Source organism: Melospiza georgiana, chromosome 6 (assembly GCF_028018845.1).
Source record: "Melospiza georgiana isolate bMelGeo1 chromosome 6, bMelGeo1.pri, whole genome shotgun sequence".
In the NCBI taxonomy this organism is placed as follows: domain Eukaryota; kingdom Metazoa; phylum Chordata; class Aves; order Passeriformes; family Passerellidae; genus Melospiza; species Melospiza georgiana.
Window position 1 is genome coordinate 62,709,608 of NC_080435.1, and position 17,918 is coordinate 62,727,525.

Sequence of the window (17,918 nt, forward strand, 5' to 3'; positions counted from 1 at the left end):
GCAGCACGTCACCCGTTTCCAAAACGTGGTTGCCAAACATGAGAGATTACTATTTTGGGACACCTTTAACAAGAATGTTTATTCATATTAAAGCAGAAACCAACTCATAAATGCTGTTTATACACGTGTGTGCCTGGAAAGGACACAATGGGACAAGTCAAGGAGAAAAGGCGCTGCGAGGAGGATCCTCACTGGAGTCTGCGGTAGCTCTTACAGAGTTCGTGGTCCCTGATGTCTCCCCACCCTCCGTTCTTGACGTGAGGGGACAGGGGAGCCATGGAGTACCTTTTACTGACACTCATCGCCTCGGGAAACAGGTACTGTTGGTTGCTGTTCAAGAGAGAGTCGATTTTGGCACTCTGGGTGGACGGTCTGCAGGATTTCTTGTGGTGCATGCCACAGTCCCCCGTGTGAAAAATCCTGGGGATTTCGGGAACCAGCACTTTCCAGAACTTTGGAAGACAAGAGACAGTCAAGTGCTGCAGAGTCCAGTCCCAGTTGTAGTCATCGTAGGTGCAGAAGGCGTCCGTGCACTCGATGAGCTTCTGGTAGGTGTCTCTGCCGAAGGCCATGCCCATGTTGTGCTCCGTGGACTTCCACGTCTTCATCTCCACCTTGTCGGCGCGGCCGGCGAAGCCGCCCCGCACGGGGCTGTAGGTGCCCAGCGACACGAGCTGGCACTCGGGGCACTCGCGCTGGCGCAGCGCCCAGAGCCGCTTGAGGACGTGGTAGAAGTCGGGCGCCAGGTAATGATCCTCCTCCAGGAACAGCACGGGCCCCGCGTGCTCCCGCAGCGCCCGCACGCGCTCCCACACGAAGTGCAGCTTCCACCACCAGTGGTGCTTGGTCTGCGCGAAGCGCGCCTCGCGGTAGTGCCCGAACGAGTCCGGGAACTCGGCGTTGATGCAGCCCAGCCGCAGCGCCGCCGCCTTGCCCACGTCGCGGGGGCAGTCGCGGGGGTCGTGGCCCGGGAACTCGCGCGGGTACAGCTGGATGCTGAACGGGAAGAACACCTGCAGCACCGGGCAGAAGTCCACGCGGGCCGCCAGCCGGTTCAGCTCCTCGGCCCACAGGTCGTGGCTCAGCACCAGCAGCACGTTCTCCACGCCCGGCGCCCGCCGCAGCGACTCGAGCAGCAGCCGCAGGTGCTCGGCGCGGTCGTGCACCTGCACCACGAGCACCACGTCGGGCCGCGCCGGGAAGCGCCCGGCGTTCCGCACCGGCTGGTCGAAGTTCAGGCGGTACACGAGCGAGCGGTAACTCAGCGTCGCGTTCTCGGACAGCTCCTCCGCCGCCACGGCGACCGACGCGTTGGCGGCGGGGCGGCGCGGTACCGCCGGCGGGGGCTCGCTGACCCGCGGCGGCTCCCCGGTGCTACCGGGACCGCCCCGCTGCTGCTGCTGCTGCTGCTGCTGCAGCTGCTGCTGCCGCCGCCGCCCGCCGCCGCCGGTACCCCAGAGCGCCAGGGCGCAGAGCGCCAGCGCCAGCGCCAGCAGCAGCACCTTGCGCTTGTAGACGCGCAGCCGCATCGTCCCGGCGGCGGCGGCCCCGCTCCGCCGCTCCCGCCGCCGCCGCCGCCGCTCCCGCTCCCAGCGCGCGCGCGCCGCCGCCGCCCCGCGCGCACACGTCGCCGCTCCCCATTGGCCGCCGCTGCGGCGACCGCCGCCTCGCCATTGGTGGGAGGAGCCGTCAATCAACTCCTCGGCGCTTCCGCCGCGCAGGGGGGGCCGCGCAGCCGCCGCAGCCGCACCGCGCTCTGATTGGGCGGCGCCGAGAGGAGGCGGGGCCGAGGCATGAGGGGAGGGCGGGAAGGGGCAGCGGAATCCTTCGGGATTGGGGAAAAAAAGGGAAAATAACTCAGGAAATACAGGGAAAACACACGGAAATCAGCAGGGAGCCGCGGGAGTAACATAAAAAATAAGGGAATACTAGAGTTGAAAAACTCCACGTTAAAAGCATTCTGTAATGACAAGAAGAAGGTGAGAAATCACTCTAGAAATGCAAGAATAAGGTAAAATCAGTGTAGGGCTGAAATAATAGGATAAAATAACTCTAATATTGAGAGAAAAAAACCCCTGAGATTTACAGAATAAAATAATTCTAGATTTGAAGGATTAGTGCTATGAACCATTCTTGAATGGTAAGAATTAAAAAATTCAGATTAATTAATTCTAGAATCGCAAGTTTAGAATGACTCCAAGGTGTTCAACACTAATATAAGAGTAAAATAATTCTAGAATTGCAGAACAAGGTAAGGAAACCATCCCAGATCCCTGCAGGGATGGGCACTCCATCAGTGCCCTGTGCCAAACCCCTTTCCATGGAGAAATTTTCCCAAAATCCAAACTAAACCTCCCCCAGCTGGCACTCAGTGTGCTCCAAGCCATCACACCTTCCAGGGAATGGGATTCCTAAAAACTTCTCCAAATAAAATAATTCTAGATTTGAAAGTTTAGGATTATGAACCCGTTCTTGAATGGTAAGAATTAAAAAATTGAGATTAATTAATTCTAGACACAAGTGTTTGTTCCCTGCTGTTCCCATCTCCCAGTCATGGAGCAGCTGACAAGACAGGAAATAAAAGAATTGCTGGATGTGCTCAACATTTTGATGTCTTCCTGGAATAGACTGGATGAAAACCCCTCAGATAAAACACAATCCACACGTGCATGGAAGGCTTTCAAAATTTAATCAGTCAACACAGTGAAACAAATTCCAGAATGGTTAAAACAGGAGGATTAAGAAACAAAGTTTCAGGCATGTATTTAGAAAAAAGACATTTCTGGTATCACAAAGAGAGAAACCCCAAAAACAAACATTTGCTCTGGTAAAAACCCAGCAATGCTGGTCCCTGCTCCGAGTGGGAATGTTGTAACAGAACCTTTAAAAAAATGAAGCACCTGGGATTCCACAACTGCTCTGGATGGGATTTCTCCTCCACTGGCAGGAGGGGAGAGCAGTGCTGGCCTGGCAGAGCTCACATGGGGAAATCTGGGATAAACTCAAATTCCCTTTGTCCTTCCAAGAAGGAAGCACCTACCCACAAACCCAGAAACCCCGAGCACGCAGGAAAAGGGAAATACATTCCAAGGGAGGCTCTCTCCAGCTCAACACTGCTTGGTGCTACAGGCAGAGGAGATTCCAGAGGGGGAGGAGATCAGGCCAGGCCAGGTCAGGCCGTGTCCCCTCCCTCTCAGAGGGGGAGGAGGTCAGGATGTGTCCCCTCCCTTGCAGAGAAGGAGAGCCAGGCAGGCCAGGTCAGGCTGTGTCCCCTCCCTCCCAGAGGGATTTGTCTCCAGAGGGGGAGAAGGTCAGGCTGTGCCCCCTGCCTCCCAGGGGGACAAAAGCAAGGCCAGGCCAGGCTGTGTCCCCTCCCTCCCAGAGGGGGAGAAGGTCAGGCCGTGTCCCCTGCCTCCCAGGGGGACAAAAGCAAGGCTGGGCCAGGCTGTGTCCCCTCTCTCTCCAAGGAGGAGGAGAAGAGCCAGACCAGGCCACGTCCCCTTGCTTCCTCCCAGAGGAATCTGTCCCCGTAGGGAGCTCCGGTGACACCGCAGGTGACACCTCCAGGCTCCCCCGTGCCCCGCAGCCCGTCCTGGCCAACGCCAGCCCATCGTGGCCGTGTCAGCCGTGGCTCTGGAGGTGCCTGTCCAGGAACTGGGAGTAGCAGTGCAGGGAGCAGAAGTAGCAGAGCACGGGCGCGTCGGTGCCGCCCATGTTGTCCACGAGCACCACGGTGTGCGCCACGTGGTGCAGGTTCATGGTCACCGTGATCTGGATGAAGCTGCTCAGGCAGGCGCTCCCGCAGCGACACGTCTTGGCCACCTCCAGGTCCTTGCACAGGTGGGAAGGGAGCAGGTGGCAGCCATAAGGGATCCTGTGGGGCGGGGAGAGACAGGGTGAGATGGGCACACAGGGGGCTGTGTCACCCAAAGGCAGGGACAGACACCTGGCACAGAGGGGGCTGTGTCACCCAAAGGCAGGGACAGACACCTGGCACAGAGGGGGCTGTGTCACCCAAAGGCAGGGACAGACACAGACACAGGCACAGAGGGAGCTGTGTCACCCAAAGGCAGGCACAGGCACCTGGCACAGAGGGGGCTGTGTCACCCAAAGGCAGGGACAGACACAGGCACCTGGCACAGAGGGGGCTGTGTCACCCAAAGGCAGGCACAGACACCTGGCACACAGAGAGCTGTGTCACCCAAAGGCAGGGACAGACACAGGCACAGAGGGGGCTGTGTCACCCAAAGGCAGGCACAGACACCTGGCACACAGGGAGCTGTGTCACCCAAAGGCAGGCACAGACATGGGCACCTGCCATTCCCAGGACACACAATGCCTTCAGTTGCAGCCTTCATGTTTTCCAGACTCTGCACTGCATTGGTGAGTGTATATATATATATATATATATTTATTTATTTATTTATATATATTTATATAAAATATATATTTATATCTATATAAATACATAAATATATGCAAATATATATTATATATATGCATACATATATATACATAAATATGTGTATATACACACACATATATATTTATATATATGTATTTATATATATATATAAAAATATATATATGCATGTGGTTATTAATTGTTGAGGCATTGTGAGGTCCTCAGGACGAGGTGAGAGATGAGAACTGACTCCAAGTTCCCAGAAGGCTGATATATTATATTATATTATATATCTATTATATTATATATCTATATTATATTATACTATATTATATTATACTATATTATATTATATTATATTATATTATATTATATTATATTATATTATATTATATTATATTATATTATATTATATTATATTATATTATATTATATTATATTATATTATGTATCTATTATATTATGTATCTATTATATTATGTATCTATTATATCATATATCTGCTATGTTATATTACGTTATATTACATCATAATATATTACAATATATTATGTTATATTGTGCTATACTGTATTATGTTATATTATGTTTTATATTTGTATTGTATATTATATTATGTATATTTGTATTATGTTATATTATGTTTTATTGTTACATTATGTTATACTATATTATACTATGTTATACTATGTTGTATTGTGGTTTATGATATGAAAATGGTATACCAAAACTATACTAAAGAAAGAAAAAGGAGGCATCAGAAGCTAGACAAGAATGATAACAAAAACCCTATGACTGACCAGAGTCCTGACACAGCTGGACTGGGATTGGTTATTAATTAAAAACAGTTCACACTGAACCAATCAAAGATGCACGTGATGGTGAGCAACCTCCAAATCATATTCTAAGCAATCAGATAATTATTGTTTGCATTTATTTTCTGAGGCTTCTCAGCTTCTCAGAAGAAAAATCCTGGCAAAGGGATTTTTCATAAAATGTCAGTAACATACACACACACACAGATGTAACTCTGAACTTCACATAAGGTGTTAGCAGCTCTCCTCACAGCTCAGGCACACAGAACAGAACAGAATCCTTTCCTCTCCTCAGTCCCACAGAACAATCCTTTCCTCTCCTCAGTCCCACAGAACAATCCTTTCCTCTCCTCAGCCCCACAGAACAATCCTCTCCTCTCCTCAGGCACACAGAACAATCCTTTCCCTCTCCTCAGTCACTCTCAATCCTTTCCCTCTCCTCAGCCCCACAGAACAATCATTTCCCTCTCCTCAGTCACTCTCAATCCTTTCCCTCTCCTCAGCCCCACAGAACAATCATTTCCCTCTCCTCAGGCACACAGAACAATCCTTTCCCTCTCCTCAATCCCACAGAACAATCCTTTCCTCTCCTCAGTCACTCTCAATCCTTTCCCTCTCCTCAGCCCCACAGAACAATCATTTCCCTCTCCTCAGTCACTCTCAATCCTTTCCCTCTCCTCAGCCCCACAGAACAATCCTCTCCTCTCCTCAGCCCCACAGAACAATCCTTTCCCTCTCCTCAGTCACTCTCAATCCTTTCCCTTTCCTCAGTCCCACAGAACAATCCTCTCCTCTCCTCAGCCCCACAGAACAATCCTTTCCCTCTCCTCAGTCACTCTCAATCCTTTCCCTTTCCTCAGTCCCACAGAACAATCCTCTCCTCTCCTCAGCCCCACAGAACAATCCTTTCCCTCTCCTCAGTCACTCTCAATCCTTTCCCTCTCCTCAGCCCCACAGAACAATCATTTCCCTCTCCTCAGGCACACAGAACAATCCTTTCCCTCTCCTCAGCCCCACAGAACAATCCTTTCCTCTCCTCAGCCCCACAGAACAATCCTTTCCTCTCCTCAGCCCCACAGAACAATCCTTTCCCTCTCCTCAGCCCCACAGTACAATCCTCTCCTCTCCTCAGTCCCACAGAACAATCCTTTCCCTCTCCTCAGTCCCACAGAACAATCCTTTCCCTCTCCTCAGTCACTCTCAATCCTTTTCCAGCCCCAGAACCAAGGGCACTGCTGCAGCTCCGGCCCCAAAAAGTGTAAAACCAGGGAATTGAGGAGAGCAGCCTGGGAGGGTGGGACTGCAAAACTTGGAGCTGTGATTGGGCAAATTTTAATCCCAAGATGGAAATGGACCAAAACTTATAAAGGTGTGAAAACTTGTGACTCAGGGTCCATCTTGGGTGCAGCCCAGGCTGGGCTCTGGTGCTGCCCAAGGTGGATCCTGTGAAGACCTTTTAATAAATCCCTGCTTTATTCATTAACTCTGTCCAGCCTCTGTTCCAGGGAGCCTCTCCAGGCATCACACTGACATGGAAAACCAGAGATTTGGGACTGAAATGCCACTTCCTGAGATTTCAGGAATGAAATTTCCAATTTGAGGACTGAAATGCCCCTTCCCAAGGCAGCCCTAAGGCCATGAACTCCAGGAGACACCAACAGGGAGCTCCCAGCAATCCTGGCAGCCTGGGCCACAGCCAGCTAGGGAATTAGAGAGATTAGGAGTAATGAGAATTAGAGAATTAAAGGAAGATTAAGAACAATGAGACAATTGGGCACATTCTGTTCTTCCCTCACACTCTGTGCCTCACCCTGTTGTGTTAAACACAGCTCAGAGAAAGCAGGAGATAACTGAGCCTTCTGCAGTCCTGCAGGCAGGGAATGAAAAGCTCTCCTGCTCCACAGCTCTCTCCATCCCTCGTGCCAGCAATGACATCCAGAGCTGGGAAGGGGAATTGCTCCTTTGGCAGTCACAGAGCAGCAGTGTGCAGCTCGGGGTACACAGTCAGTCATTCCCTGAGCAATTCCCTCGGGGTGCTCAAGTGTGGGGCCCAGCAGTGCCCAGCTGGCACCCCAAACTCAGCACAGATCCCCTGACTCACATCCTGCCTCCACCTACACATCCCCAAGTCTTTCCACACAGCTAAGATTCCTCTGGGTTTTCTTTTCCACCACCGTAATTTTCTAGGAAAAGCACAATCAAGAACTCTGGTACTTTCCCAGAATGAAGACTGATTGTTCCAAACATTATTTTTGCACTTTCTCCTTCTGTTTCATCCCTTTCTCAAGGTTTTTACAGTAACTGAAATCTGACCAGTGCTGAGAGATTTCTAGAGGTAGAAAAATGCCTTAATATTTCCATCAAACCTGCTGCAATTTATATAGAGTTGGGAAAGGAGACACGTGGGGGTTAATTATAAAATCAGCAGTGAATTGGCCCAGAACATGTGGTGGCTCAGCTCCCTTCAGGGTGTGCCTGTGGATGCCTCTGGTGCAAATTTCTGCACAATTACCCCGGGTTTATGGGCACTGCCCACCCTCAAGGCAGGAATGGGCACAGGGTGCAGATCGGGGACACTTCCAGCCTCTCTCCCCCTTTCTGTGCCAAATTTCTGTCCTTGTGCTCCCTTCCCACCCAGAGCAGGGTGGGAGCAGCAGCTGCTGGCACCTGGAGGCTCCTGGGACACGAGAGATCAGGGGTGGGGAGAGAGGAGGGAGCTGATAACAAACAGCAGCCTGGGAGGGTGGGATTCACTTGGTGAAATCAAATTTTTTAAATTACCTCAGAGCTGGGCTCTCTGAATAAGTCAGAACACCTTCACTCCAACACCAAGGGAAATGAGGAGCTTAAGGAAAACTTATGGCAGGGGAAAGCCTGCAGAAAAAGTGGCTCAGGGCTGTAGAATTGATTCTCTTTTCACAAAGTTGGCCAAAAATATTCTGTTCATCCCCCTTTGCTGGATGAAAACACTTCAATCTCTGCCTTTCCTTAAATGCTTCCAAAGGCACCAATTATCCTGATGACTTGACAAGGGGAATTCAAAGGAATTTTCATGTTATGAAGTTAATAGGTGAGAAAGCATGTAGAGGGATAGAATATAAGTAAATAAAGGTAGTATAGAAAGTAATCTTACCCCCTAAAGAGGGTTAATTATTAAATATTAGGAGCAGATGTGATGTAAACAGGCCATGGCTGTAGCCAATAAGAAGAGTGTTATAAAGGAGTGGATTGGTTGGCTGAGGGGACTGGAGTCAGCTGGGTACTGTGAGGACAAGGAAGAGTCAGTGCTAGAGGAGCTGCCTACAGGAAACATCAAGGAGGTGCAGAACTCTGCCACTATGGAACCCTTGCAATGTAATGTCAGCAGAACTCTTGCACTGTAATGCCAACCAAAGCAGGCACTGAGGGCAAAGGAGGGAAGCAGGTGGGGGAGGCAGGCGTGAGGGAGCTGTGCCAGCTGCGCCCCCCTGCCCTTACCTGTGATTGACCGTGGCCCTGGCGGCACACTCCAGCAGAGTCAGGGGGATCTTCAGCTGGATGTTGGGCACCAGCGGGTTGGGCTGCTCAAAGGGGTTCCCAAAGAGGTCCAGGTTCTCCAGGGAGAGGTTCCTGAAGTCCCAGGGCAGGAAGGGCAGCTTGTTGCGCGCGGCCGACAGCACGCGCAGGCGGCTCAGCTGCCCGATGCGGCAGGGCAGGCGCAGCAGGGCGTTGTCGTCCAGCCGCAGCTGCACCAGGCCCCGCAGCTGGCAGAACTCCAGCGGCAGCGCCTGGATCTGGTTCTGGCTCAGGTCCAGCAGCTGCAGGGATTTCTGCAGGCCTGAGCTGCACAGGGCCCCGCTGAAGGCCTCCAGGTGGTTGTCGTGCAGGTCGAGCTCCTGCAGGAAGGCCAGGTCCCCCAGCGTGGCCGGCAGCTGCTTGATGTGGTTGTGGCTCAGGTCCAGCTTGCGCAGCCGCCGCAGGCTCAGCACCCGGCTGTCGATCCTGGCCAGCTTGCAGTACGAGGTCTGCAGGTGCTCCAGGGAGAAGGGGAAGCTCTTGGTGAGGGGATAATCCCTCCTGGAAGTGATGATCATTTTGGTTTTGGGCTTCTCCACGTCCGAGTTCTTTGCTGGGACCAGAGGTGAGAGAGGGAGGACACCGCTGTCGTTGCCTTGGTGAGCCAGTCTCACGGCTGAAAGGAAAGTCTTTAAATTGATCACATTTGCCTGCAGGGGAACACAAGGCTGGAGTTAAAAGTTCATTATCCTGGTTGTTAACACTCTGAGCTGTTCTGTGGGTGTCACTCAGCGGGGCAGTGGGATGGGAGGGGGAACAGCTCTGTTATGAACAGTCCTGGTCTGACTGCGCTGCAGCACCCGGGGAAGGAACAAAGCACCAAATCCACAGCTGGAAATGAAGCACAGAAAAAACCCCCAATGCACTGGGAGATCCCAGAAATCCACCAGGATAAAGGACTGTTACAAACACACGTGGGGAAATCAGAGCTCTAAACCCTGAGGCAATAATTCCTGGAAGTTTCTAGGAAAGAAAGGAGGGAAGCTGGGGTGGAATTCAGCAAAAGGAAGGTGAAGCTTCAAGGCAGGTGAAGTGGCCACACACAGCTCTGGCTGTGCCAGCAGCAGGCAAGAGGCAAATCCTTTGCAATGACTAAATAATGCTTCAGTTGGGATACAACAGTTTGGCAGTAGAATCCCAGGACAGCCTGCATTGGAAGGGATCCTAAATCCCATCCTCTTCAACCCCTGCCATGGCAGGGACACCTCCAAACCCATCCAGCCTGGCCTTGGGCACTGCCAGGGCTCCAGGGGCAGCCACAGCTGCTCTGGCAATTCCAGCCCAGCCCCTGCCCACCCTCTTAGGGAACAATTCCCAATTTCCCATCCCATATTCCCTCTGGCAGTGGGGAGCCATCGAAGGCTCCCACCAACTCTCAATATCAGAGTATCAAGTGATTTTTATTTTAAATAAAGAGCCAGAAAGCTCTGATGCATCTGTTGCACTGATTTCATTCACTTCTAGGGACATTTGTGACCAAATCTTTCTCTTCTAGATCTTCCAGCAAGTCTCTGCTCGAGCTGATGTGCAGCTGACAGGCACTGACCTGAAAAGTGAATTCTAAAACAAAATCCACATTGCAACCAGAGAGGAAAAGAAAAGAACCAACTTGGAGTTCTGAGAGCCCAGAGGTTGTCCTTGTGCTCCCAGCTGCCACCTGCCCAAGCCCAGGGACACATTTTGCACCTCCAAGACAATTTTGCTCCTAAATGTCTTTGTTGAGGCCAAACCTGAGAGGGTTCAGAACTGGAGTACACAATGTGCTGCAAGCACCCAGTACAAGAAAACAAAAACATTTGAGATAATCCTGGATGGAAATGTGGGAGAAATAAAGACATTAAAGGTCAAACTGAACTGCACGTGTAAACTGAAATGATAATTTTCCTTAGGCATTCCAAGCACAGCTCCTGCTGTGCCACCTTCAAGCGGTGGGGAGGATGCACAACAAACACCTCTGTACCCAAGGTCATCCAGAGAAGCTGGGGCTGCCCCTGGATCCCTGGGAATGCCCCAGGCCAGGCTGGATGGGGCTTGGAGCAGCCTGGGATGGTGGAAAGGGGGGGATGGGATGGGGTTTGAGGTCCCTTCTGTCCCAAACCAGCTGGGGACTCTGAGACCAGCCAGTCTAACACACACATCTAGCTACAGAATTTCCCCTCATTCCAGGCTGATTTGCAGCATTTCCAAGATCACTAAAAGGGGAATTAAGCCCAAAAAGTCCTCCAGATCTGTAAGAACCAAGTGAAATCAGTATTGCACAGCAGAATGAAGTGACAGGCAGGATTTCTTTGCTCTTAAGCACAAAGCTCCATTCCCTCCACAAGCCCTCCCTAGGGGCCATGTGACATCTCCAAATCTCTTGTTGAGAAACCCTGAAAAAAAAAAAAAAAAAAAAAAAAAAGATAAAAGAAGAAAACAAATAATTACTTGGGAGAGCCCAGGATGAAATTTCCTGCCCCAAGCCCAAAGTCTCAGCCACACAGACAATGCTGGAAAAGGAGTTTAAATTGTGTTGGTGCCTCCCAAGTGTGAGAGCTCTGAGGAAATCGGAGCTGAGGTGGAGCCAGGGGAGCAGGCTCGGACCTGCTGAAGGGAAACAAGCCCCAGGAAACAGCCAGGAGTTGTTATTTCTGCTCTGCACTGATGCTTCCCAGCCCCACTGCTGAGCTGGCTCAGGGCAGCAAATCCAGAGCCTGGCACAGCACAAGCAGGGGGATTTCCCAAAAGCAATATTCCAGTCTGTGGAAATCTCTTCTCCACCAAGTTTCTGTTCATCTTTGAGAGTTAAGGAGCTTTTCTGTAATGAAGCAATAAAAATCTGGCAGAAAACTATGGAAAAGGGATGAAACATCTTAAATTTGGGTTCTGGAGTTGCTTAAGAGGAACCTGTAATATTCTGAGATAAACTTTTTGATTTCTCACTCTTCAGCAGAAAAATTCAGAGTAAAGGAAGCAGAAGTTCTTCTGAATCTAATACAAAAGCCTTAATTTTTCCAAAATACAGAGTACAGTGGCTTTTAACAGGAAAAAAATCACTGGGTTTGGTGTTCTCCCTTCCTATTTAACCTTTAACAGGTTAATAAAATTTAAGGCTGCTTTCCTCAGATTCAGGTGTCAGAAAGGAAAAAGGATTTTATAAACCACCAATCAACATGATTTCCTTTTATTTACACACTCTGACTTGAAAGCTTTAGGTAAGAACTCAGAGGTTTAAAAAGCCTGTCTTACTTTTCTCTCCTATAGAGCTACAAAAGATTCCTGCAACAGGCACAGAAGAAAAGGACACGAGAATTTCATGATAATACATGTTTTTTTGGGTGACTTCAGTGCTGTTAAAACCCCTACAAATCCTCTGGGAACTGTGAATAAATACAGAGGTATTTGAAATAAGGGGAGAGGGTGCCTGTGCCCTGCTCTGTGTGCGGGTGAGCACAATGATAGTTTTGTCCATGAAAACAACAGGATTCTCAATTTTTTTTTTCCATGGGAAAAACTGTAGGGAACAACAATTTCATGGGAGTTAAATTGAGCTGAGGAGACACAGGATTTAAGGCCAAACACCAACATTGCATCCAAGAGCTGAAAAAAGCTTTTTCTAAAGAAGCTGTGAAGCAAAGCATGAGAATGAACTTCAGGAGAGTTAGAACAGAACCCAGAAAAAAGGGAATGGCTCCCAGTGCCAGAGGGCAGGGATGGGTGGGAGATTGGGAATTGGGAATTCCTGGCTGGGCTGGGATTGCCAGAGCAGCTGTGGCGGCCCCTGGATCCCTGGCAGTGCCCAGGCCAGGTTGGGCACTGGGGTTGGAGCAGCCTGGGACAGCGCAGGTGTCCCAAGGGGGGCACTGGGTGGGATTTGAGTTCCCTTCCCGCCCCGCCGCGGGGGTCAGAGCCCGGTGAGCCGCGGCCCTGGCGCCGGTCCCGCTCCCGGTGCCGGTCCCACCTTGCTGAGGCACAGATCCACCGCGGGCTCCCGCAGCCGCACCGTGGCCTTTCCCTCCTCCACGAAGCGCGTGAAGAGCCGCTCCACGTTCTGCTGCACCTGCGGGCACAGCGGGCTCAGCGGCCGCCCCGGGGCACCCCCGCCGCGTCCCGGCCCCCGCCGCCGTCCCCACCTTGTAGCGAGCCCCGCCGCGGTCCCGCGCCGTGCACACCATGAGGTAAATCCCGGCACCGGCGGCGCCGGGAGGGCGCCCGAGCGACAGCAGCGCCCGCGCGGCGCGGCCGCGGCCCCGCAGCCCGCAGGTGGGCAGGAGCCGGCTGAGCACCTCCACCTCGCACTGCAGCCGCATCCCGGCCCGGCCCCGGTACCGGCACCGGCCCCGGCCCGCGCACGGCGGGCGGCGCCGCCGGGGGCCTCCCGCGCTGAGCGCGCACGGGCGCCCGCTGCGCTGCCTGCCCGCCGCGGTGCCGGCCCGCCGCTGCCCGGTGCCGCCCGCTGAGGGGCGCGGGGCCGCCCGGCGAGCGGGATCGCGGGGCGGGAAGGGAGGGCGGCGGCTCCGGTGGTACCGGCGGCAGCGGCCGCAACGGCAGCGGCGGGCAGCCCCAGCGCGGGCCCTCAGCGCGGCGCCGTCCGCGCGGGGCCGGCCGCGGGCACCTCCTGCTGGAGGCGGCCGGTGCGGCTTGGCGGGACAGGGAGAGAGAGGCGGCGGGGGCGGCGGGCGTGAGGGGACAGAGCACAGTGTGAGGGGACACGGGGTGTGAGGGGACAGAGAGTGTGAGGGGACACGGGGTGTGAGGGGACAGAGAGTGTGAGGGGACACGGGGCGTGAGGGGACAGAGAGTGTGAGGGGACATGGGATGTGAGAGGACACGGGGTGTGAGGGGACACGGGATGTGAGGAGACACGCACGCGAAGGGACAGAGGGTGTAAGGGGACACAATGTGTGAGGGGGCATAGATGAGCTGAGAGGATGTGGGAGTGAGCAGACATGGGCGTACGAGAGGCCAGAGTGTGAGGGGACATTCAGGATACGAGGGGATGCTGAGGAAGTGAATGGGCATGGGGGTGTGAAGATCATGGGGTTGTGAATGGACATGAGGGTTTGAGGGGGTGTGGGGGATGAGGGGACATGGAGGGTGTGTAGGGACACGGAGGGGTCAGGGGACATGGAGAGTTGAGGGAGGACACAGAGGAGCTGAAGGTGTTGCTGAATCTTAGGGACTCTAAACATGAGCAACGAGTCAGGTTTAGAAAGGAGACGTTTATTCTGTGCAGGGTGCACGGTGAAAATTGTCCACAAATCAAGCGTGCCAGGGAATAAAAAGCAAAATTATTTATACACTAAAGTTTACATAAATCCGCCCAACCAGTCCGCAGTTCCTGCCTACCTTAATACACAATCACGGCCAAGCATGACATAAAATATAAAGTTTTCCATAAACATCAAGTAAAGCATAAAATGCGTGGTGACGTGTTGGCATTGAAAAGAGGGTTTAGAGGGGAGAATGGTGTGAGGAGGAAGAGGGAGCAGAGGAAGGGCCAGGGAATTCTGTGTAAAGACATGGAGAGGACAGCGGGTGTGAGGGAGGGGACATGGAGGGGATGAGGGGACGGTGGGTCTGAGGGGACATGGGAGGTGAGGGGACACAGGAAATGAGGACACACAAAGGAGTTGAGGGCACACGTGAGAGGTGAGGACACACAGAGGAGGTGAGGGGACATGGGAAGCTGAGGCGACAGGAGTTGAGGGCAGGCGGGTGTGACAGCAGCACCTGAGGTTTGGTAAGCGACAGGAAGGCTTAGGTCAAGCTTGGTGTCGGCGCCATGAGGCTGCTTTGAGGACATGAAGGGTCATTGGGAGAAAAAAAAACCAAACTCGGGGAGGCGTTTGCTGAATGTTTATGCAGATGTATTATTAGAAAGCAGGATCGGTGTTTGAGATTTGCTCGGCGCAGTGAATTGTGTAGTTGAGTGGTGTGGTGTTGTTGCGTTTTTTGTTCAGTAGGAGGCAGTGTGTTGCGTTTGTGTGTTTTGGGGCGAAAAGGGGTGTTTGGGGTTTTAGTTGGCTATTTCGGGTGTGTTATTTATTTATTAGTAGTGTGTGGCAAAAGGCGTGAACCCCCGTTTCACTATCTTGCCCAAGGCCTGCTGGTGTGGCTATTCACAGATGCGGTCCTTTCCGCTGACCGCCACGGGAGCTTCACCGCTCCATCTCTGACACCTCGGCCGGCTGCCTCGTCATCAGTCAGGTGCCCTCCGCCCGGGTCACCGCATAGATACCGACTTTAGGGATGGGACGCCCACTCCAGCGCCCCACATAGCTCACACGTCAGCCCCGAACCCGGGACTCAAGCAATCCGTCAGGGTTCAGCCTCCCCCATGGCTAGGATTACAGGCGCGCGCCACTACGCCCGGCACTGGCCGGGTGCTCCGTTAGCAATACAAACTTCTGCACCCCTGACGTCACTGAATGGGCCGAGCTGCCCCGTCCGCGGCGTGACGTCACGGAGGGGAGGGAGCGGGCCCACCCACAGCTCCGGCGGCGCAGGGCGGGAAGCGGGAGCCGCGCGGTGCACGCCGGGAGGCGCCGTGAGGGGTATAAGGGCGGGCGGCCGCCGCCATCTTTCTCTCGGCACCGCGCAGCCATGGGCCACCAGCAGCTCTACTGGAGCCACCCCAGGAAGTTCGGGCAGGGCTCTCGCTCTTGGTCAGTGCCGCCCCTTGCGCCCCTAGGGTCGTGGCTGCCGTCTCACCGCCCTGCCTCGCTCCTCTTTCCCCTCACATTCCCCCCCCTCCTCTCCGCGCCATTCCCCGCCCTCACGCGCCTCTCTCTGTTCCCTCACAGCCGCGTGTGCTCCAACCGCCACGGCCTCATCCGCAAGTACGGGCTCAACATGTGCCGGCAGTGCTTCCGCCAGTACGCCAAGGACATCGGCTTCATCAAGGTGAGCCCCGCGGCTGCGGGAAGGGGCTCGGGGGTGCCGGATCCCGCTGACTCCCCTCGTGTCTCTCGCTCTCTTGCAGCTGGACTGAGCGCCGGGAGGATGAGGCGACAGCCAGGAGCTCCGGGGGCGTCCCAGGGCCTCCCTGACACATCTGCCGCGTCTCGGCTCAATCTTATTTAATAAATGGTCTCCTAACCCAGCTGATCCGTGCGTGTTTCCCTTCTGTGCAGGTTTTGGCGGCGCTGGGGGCTCTTTGTACAGGGCTGCTCCTGGAGTGGGGGGGGGGCTGCCCTGCTCTGCTCGGCTTCCCAACCTTCCACTATCCCGGGCTGCCCCAAGCCCTGACCAGCCTGGGGCGCTTGCAGGGATCTGAGGCAGCCACGGCTGCTGTGGAGGGAGTGAGGTAAAGACACACTAAGTGCCACGGGTCTGGAATTCCAAGTTCTTTGGGATTCCGAGTGTCTGGGTGCTTTTCTGCTATGCAGTGGCACTGCTGTGAGGGGACTGAGCAGGTAAATGCTCTGCTCACACCTGGGGTCCCAAGTGCTGCTCCCTCCCAGCTGAGTGCTCTGCAGATCCTTTGGGAATGCCCAGAGCCTTTGTTCTGTCCCCCTGGCTATGGCAATGAGATGAGGTGTGAGGAGGGAGTGGGGGCAGACTCAGGTGTGCCCATAGCAGAAGCTGAAGGGCTGTGGGATTATCACAGAATTTGGGATGGTTTGGGCTGGAAGGGGCCTTAAAGCCCATTCCAGTCCCCTGCCCTGGGCAGGAGCACGGGGCACTGGGTGGTGAGGAAGCAGCTCCTTCCGTGTTGGCACAGGGGTGAGGATTTGGCATCATCTGGGAGCCCCGGGGAGGGGTTGGCTTTCCTCACCAAGAAGTGGTTGGGGCTCTTTTTTTGAGTGAGAAATGGTTAAATCCTGGTTCTTACCTGAAAATGCTTCAGTGTGAAGGTTCTACACTAAAAAATAAAAATATTCAGTTGCTCCGGTGGTGGTTTTGGGCGTTCCCCTCTGCCCAGTTTTTGTTGATGTACAGAGGGAGGGGAGTCCTGTGGGATGTGCTCGTTTGGCTTCAGTGTGGTTCTGAAAAAAAACCCAAAACCCTCATTGTGTTTTTAACCAAAATACTGAATTTCTCTGGGGGTTTTAACGAAGACGTGAAATTTCAGGGGAACACAACATCAGTGAGGGTGCAGACTGTGATGGGAGGGTCTGTGCAGCTCCCACTGCTCTGTCCAACTCCTCCTGCTGCCTCTCAGAGGTGCCTGAGGCGCTTCCCGGGGGGAAATCCGAGTTTTTCCCTACATGATGCACACAGGAGGATGCTCCACGCTGGGCACCACTGAGAGCCTTGGAAGTGGCAGCAGGATTGGGGTTTTTTGGGTTCACAGACCTGTTCAAGCCTGGCAGGGAGGGAGTTGTGGATATTTGTCCCTTTATCCTGAGCAAAGCTCCTTCCTGATGGCAAAAGGGATTTGGGATAATTTTCCCTGTGCTGCCCTGAGGAAATGGGCCCCAAATTTCTGCCAGAAGGTTTTTCTCATATGGAAAACAAGAATAAAGCAAATAGTGGGGGATGGTAATTGCAAGGCAAATCCCTATTGAAACCAAAGCTAAAATATGTTTTTCAATTACCTTGTAACCATCCCAATACCTCTGTTGGCACCTAATTTTGTAGAATTACAAAATGCCAATTGCCTTTTCCCTGGTGTGTTGCTCCCAGCTTTTCAACCTGAGGAGAAAGTGGTGCAGGACAAGCTGTAATTCCTTTTTACCTCATTGCTGCCTGAACCAGGTATTTATTGCCCAATATACAACGAAGATGAGGTGCCAAAAGCTTGAATTTCCCGAGCTCAGTGTGAAAATTGCGTTTTCTTTCTGGTGGCTCCAGTCCCTGGAGGTTCATGGATGTAAAGCTGGAACTGATTTGGATGCAAAGTGATTTATAAAGAGCTGCTGATTCCCCCACAGAACAGGTGAAATCCAAATCCACTTCAAGGACTTTGCATTAATAATAAACAACTAATAAACGGTTTCCTGTAGGGAAAAAAAATGTCCTGCTTGGAGCCAAGGAAAAGATAGTGATGGTTTGGGAGAGAGGAGTTTCCAAGTGCTGGAATTGAGTTTGTAGGGGATTTGCACTGCTGAAACCCCACTGAACTGCATTGGATTGCGCACCAGATAAAATCTGTGCTTGTCACAGGCTCTGGGGGGAATTTCAGAGGTTTTGGGGAAAACTTTGGCTTCTGAGCTTAT

At 52.9% G+C, this 17,918-nt stretch overlaps 3 protein-coding genes across 3 annotated transcripts; 1 reads left to right on the forward strand and 2 right to left on the reverse strand.

The window, feature by feature from the left end:
* Positions 1-52: 52 nt before the first annotated feature.
* On the reverse strand, positions 53-1,540 carry MGAT2 (alpha-1,6-mannosyl-glycoprotein 2-beta-N-acetylglucosaminyltransferase). Its single transcript, XM_058025756.1, has one exon. The coding sequence runs from the start codon at positions 1,527-1,529 to the stop codon at positions 189-191; it is 1,341 nt and encodes a 446-aa protein (XP_057881739.1). The 5' UTR covers positions 1,530-1,540; the 3' UTR covers positions 53-188.
* Positions 1,541-3,384: 1,844 nt separating this feature from the next.
* Positions 3,385-13,064, reverse strand: LRR1 (leucine rich repeat protein 1). Its single transcript, XM_058027078.1, has 4 exons — positions 12,888-13,064; positions 12,716-12,814; positions 8,698-9,425; positions 3,385-3,874 (listed from the first exon to the last, which is right to left on the reverse strand). Exons 1-4 carry the CDS (start codon positions 13,062-13,064, stop codon positions 3,622-3,624), a joined length of 1,257 nt encoding a protein of 418 aa, XP_057883061.1. The 3' UTR covers positions 3,385-3,621.
* Positions 13,065-15,311: 2,247 nt separating this feature from the next.
* Positions 15,312-15,859, forward strand: RPS29 (ribosomal protein S29). Its single transcript, XM_058026111.1, has 3 exons — positions 15,312-15,422; positions 15,561-15,660; positions 15,740-15,859. Exons 1-3 carry the CDS (start codon positions 15,361-15,363, stop codon positions 15,746-15,748), a joined length of 171 nt encoding a protein of 56 aa, XP_057882094.1. The 5' UTR covers positions 15,312-15,360; the 3' UTR covers positions 15,749-15,859.
* Positions 15,860-17,918: the final 2,059 nt, after the last annotated feature.

Bases quoted from the DNA above. Each gene is read 5' to 3' on its own strand.
- RPS29 (XM_058026111.1), top strand. From the start codon at position 15,361: ATGGGCCACCAGCAGCTCTACTGGAGCCACCCCAGGAAGTTCGGGCAG. The intron at 15,423-15,560 runs GTCAGTGCCGCC...GTTCCCTCACAG, and splicing joins GGGCAGGGCTCTCGCTCTTG to CCGCGTGTGCTCCAACCGCC.
- LRR1 (XM_058027078.1), bottom strand. From the start codon at position 13,064: ATGCGGCTGCAGTGCGAGGTGGAGGTGCTCAGCCGGCTCCTGCCCACC. The intron at 12,815-12,887 runs GTGGGGACGGCG...CTGTGCCCGCAG, and splicing joins GCGGCGGGGCTCGCTACAAG to GTGCAGCAGAACGTGGAGCG. The intron at 3,875-8,697 runs GTAAGGGCAGGG...CCCGCCCCACAG, and splicing joins AGGGCCACGGTCAATCACAG to GATCCCTTATGGCTGCCACC.
- MGAT2 (XM_058025756.1), bottom strand. From the start codon at position 1,529: ATGCGGCTGCGCGTCTACAAGCGCAAGGTGCTGCTGCTGGCGCTGGCG.